This window comes from Bufo bufo, chromosome 2 (genome assembly GCF_905171765.1).
Source record: "Bufo bufo chromosome 2, aBufBuf1.1, whole genome shotgun sequence".
Taxonomy (NCBI): Eukaryota; Metazoa; Chordata; class Amphibia; order Anura; family Bufonidae; genus Bufo; species Bufo bufo.
The window spans coordinates 27,339,477-27,343,121 of NC_053390.1; the positions used below are offsets into that span (position 1 = coordinate 27,339,477).

The window sequence follows — 3,645 nt, forward strand, 5'->3', positions numbered from 1 at the left end:
ACTTTTCAGGTAGGAATTACACTGGTATTATTCATATGTCTCCAACCTTAGCGGTTTCACATTATACCGTTCTATTGAGACAGCCGGTGGACGCTACACTTTGCCTGCTTATTGTCTCCCCCCCCCCCCTCTTTGGTCGCGTCCCCAGCCCACCCAGTTCTCTCACCCAGCATCAGTAGCCGCTTAGATTGTATTTCCTGCGCTTATGTCCAGTGCCACCCACGGGTGACACATTGATTTTTACTCTGGAATATTCATATGTTTATCCTAGCGGAGGTATGGAGCTACAGAAGTAATCCCTGTTTATTACAGAGAGTATGCTCTGGCTCTTTGTTATTCGCCATCTTGGGCTTTGCCACATTGCAAATAGAGCTTGCCAAGAATAGACCTGGGGTAAGTGATAGTTTCATTACTTTATATGTTTTTATATGATACTGCTGTAGTTGCTGTAGTTGCATATGTCTTTTATATCACTGCTTTTATTCAGTAAATAGTTTTATTCACTTAGGCATTGTTTAAGCCTATTTATTCTCGTATCTCAGAATCCACAGTAAAACAGTAGATACAGAAGTTATTGGGATTAGTGAGGACATACATGGAAGAACACAAAGAAACAACAAAAATTCTTTGACAAATGAAACCCCTTTATTGTAAAATATTGGTTGAGTGCAAAAGTATTCCAATCTATGACAACAAACCAATACACTCAATGGTTTGTTTACGAGAACTTCGGGGAACCCTGAGTGCCATTAATCTGAAATCTTCCTTGAACACAGCTTCAGGTGGAAGCACATGGTGAGAACAGTAGATAGTGACACACAATTTTACTTCAGGGCAATACTACATAACATTATAATTAAAAGAGCAAAGTTGCTTTATTCTTATTTTAAAACATTTATGGCCCCACCTCTAGGCTCTGCATCTATCTCTAGAATGGGGGTCCCCTGAATTTATATCACTGGCTGGCATATCAAAGCTTCAAGATCTGGCTGACTTTATAGCATTTCCCATATTTTGTTCTGGTCTGATGAGTTTTAGAATTTGGTTTCCTTACAAAAAAGATTCCACATATAAAATATCAAAATGACTTCTCTCCTGTATGACTTCTCTTATGTCTAAGAAGACCGGCGTTATCTGTAAAACATTTTTCACAATGTGAACATGAATATGGTTTTTCTCCTGTGTGAATTCTCTCATGAGTAACAAGACTTGATTTCTGTGTAAAGCTATTTCCACACTCTGCGCAGAAATATGGCTTCTCTCCTGTGTGACTTCTCTGATGTCTAACAAGAAGTGATTTGTCTGTAAAAGATTTCCCACATTCTGAACATGAATACGGCTTCTCTCCTGTGTGAGTTCTCTCATGTCTAACAAGATTTGATTTTTTTGTAAAACCTTTTCCACATTCTGAACATGAATACACTTCCTCTCCTATGTGAATTCTCTGATGTGTAACAAGACGTGACTTCTGTATAAAACATTTCCCACATTCTGAACATGAATACGGCTTCTCTCCTGTGTGACTTCTTTGATGTCTAATAAAATCAACTTTTTGGGCAAAACAGTTCCCACATTCTGAACATGAAAACGGATTCTTTTCTGGGTGAAATTTTTGATGTTTAACAAGATGTGATTTTTGTGTAAAACATTTCCCACATTCTGAACATGAATACGGCTTCTCTCCTGTATGAGTTCTCTCATGTCTAACAAGATTTGATTTTTTTGTAAAACCTTTTCCACATTCTGAACATGAATACGCTTCCTCTCTTATGTGAATTCTCTGATGTGTAACAAGACGTGACTTCTGTATAAAACATTTCCCACATTCTGAACATGAATACGGCTTCTCTCCTGTGTGAATCCTATTATGTGTAGCGAGATTTGATTTATTTATAAAACATTTGCCACATTCTGAGCAGGAGTATGAAATCTCTACTGTGTGAATTCCTTTGTGTATAGAAACCACTTGACCTGTACTTGTGGTAAAAATCTGTGATTGGTCAGGAGAAGGTTCCTCATGATTAGGGGGGTTATAGGATAGATCTGTACTGTGTAGTTCTGGATATACATTTAAGGTAATGAGGTTTTCTCCTGAAGAGCGCTGCATGATAGCTTCATCTTCTACTTTGCAATTTAGTGATAATATAATGTTACCCTCAGAATCCATACTGGGATTTTCTGTGAAAATACAAAATAAAATATGTGATTTTTTTTCAAGCCGTAAAATAGACAAACTTATAACATTCCTATTAGGCTGGAAGCCAATCGTTTTAAATCCACTCCTAGCTTTGGTTAAAAAAAATCATGAAAGTTTCCACATGTGATTCCAGCTTTACAAAGCTTTCTGCAGCACTCTGACAAAGTCCACAATTCTGGTATGTACCCAGTCTCCATTTCTATTACACAAACCTAAATTTAAAAAAAAAAAAAAAAACATCTATGTCTGGCAGTTAACCCTTCAATGCCAAATTGTCACCACATTCCTCAACACAGTCTGGATTTATTAATTTCTTGGACCTGAGGGAGTTGGTGGATTCACCGGAAAAATTCATGCCATAATGGACAACTAGAGCTTAACTGAGAAACACTTTCTTGTGCACCTCCTCCGCTGCTGCTTAAGTCTCAAACATGCTCAGTAGAAGCTACAGCCTCTCTGTATTTGTAGTGAAAGATTCCCCTTCTTCCAGCTGCAGTTTCATTGTGGAATTACAGCTTCTAAGGCCTGTTTCATATTTGCGGTAAACAAATCCGGCAGGAATATTTTCCGGGTTTCGGCTGGATCTCTGCTGGCGCCCATTATAGTGAATGGGGCTGGACGGAATGCCGGAAGCGCATGGCAGGGACAGATCCGACAGGCCTAATCCACTCTGCTGCTTTATTTTACTGCAACCTGTACAGAGTGCGTGTGAGATTTCAGCAGCAGAAGGGGAGGAGGCACATGGAAAGGAACTTGTCAATTCAGATGTCGGTTGATGGAGATTGAGTTAAGCCTCTATATGCAGGACTCATGAGCCCTGGTACTTTAGTCATAATAAGCTCATTTTAATATCTGCCATTCTGACATAGAATTGCAAACTAAGTACACCAGGCTCATCAGGTTTAAGAGATCTATTTCATATTACATGCACAGTATTGTGAAATCTAGATTCTCTTTATTATTGTTATGGAAAATCTGATCATCTAACAAGATATATAATATAACAAAAACAAAGACAGGTGCACTCTGCGGTCTAACTAAGCCCTCAAACTGGTGTTAAAATTGAGAGATTAGCCAACATGTCCTACGTGAGGACATGTCTGTGCCTGAGCACCGCGCCAAGGTTTCTCAAGTAGCTCGGGACCTAACGCTAAACCTACCTGGGCCGTATGGGCAATACCAGGAGCCAGTGGGCAAATTACAGGAGCGCAAGGTCCGACTCAAAGCAATCTCCCAGTAACCTCCAGCATGTGACCATGCATACAATGTGAGGAGGCAGAGAGCTCTGAGCCCCACCCAAGACTGGCTGATATAGCCCGGGCCTCACATGTGCACCAGAATGCTTCCTGTAGATGGAAATAAAGGCACATTCAGACTAGGAGTTTCTACACCTCCAAAAAATTCAAAATAAAAATTACAAATTGGCGTGGTATTAAAAAGCAGTAAGT

The 3,645-nt window shown here is 39.6% G+C and overlaps 1 protein-coding gene across 1 annotated transcript; it reads right to left on the reverse strand.

Moving 5' to 3' along the window:
• Positions 1-767: 767 nt before the first annotated feature.
• On the reverse strand, positions 768-2,712 carry LOC120991236 (gastrula zinc finger protein XlCGF17.1-like). Its single transcript, XM_040420098.1, has one exon. It carries the CDS (start codon positions 2,165-2,167, stop codon positions 1,079-1,081), a length of 1,089 nt encoding a protein of 362 aa, XP_040276032.1. The 5' UTR covers positions 2,168-2,712; the 3' UTR covers positions 768-1,078.
• Positions 2,713-3,645: the final 933 nt, after the last annotated feature.

Excerpts from the sequence above, each read along its gene's own strand:
- LOC120991236 (XM_040420098.1), bottom strand. The coding sequence starts at position 2,167 with ATGGATTCTGAGGGTAACATTATATTATCACTAAATTGCAAAGTAGAA.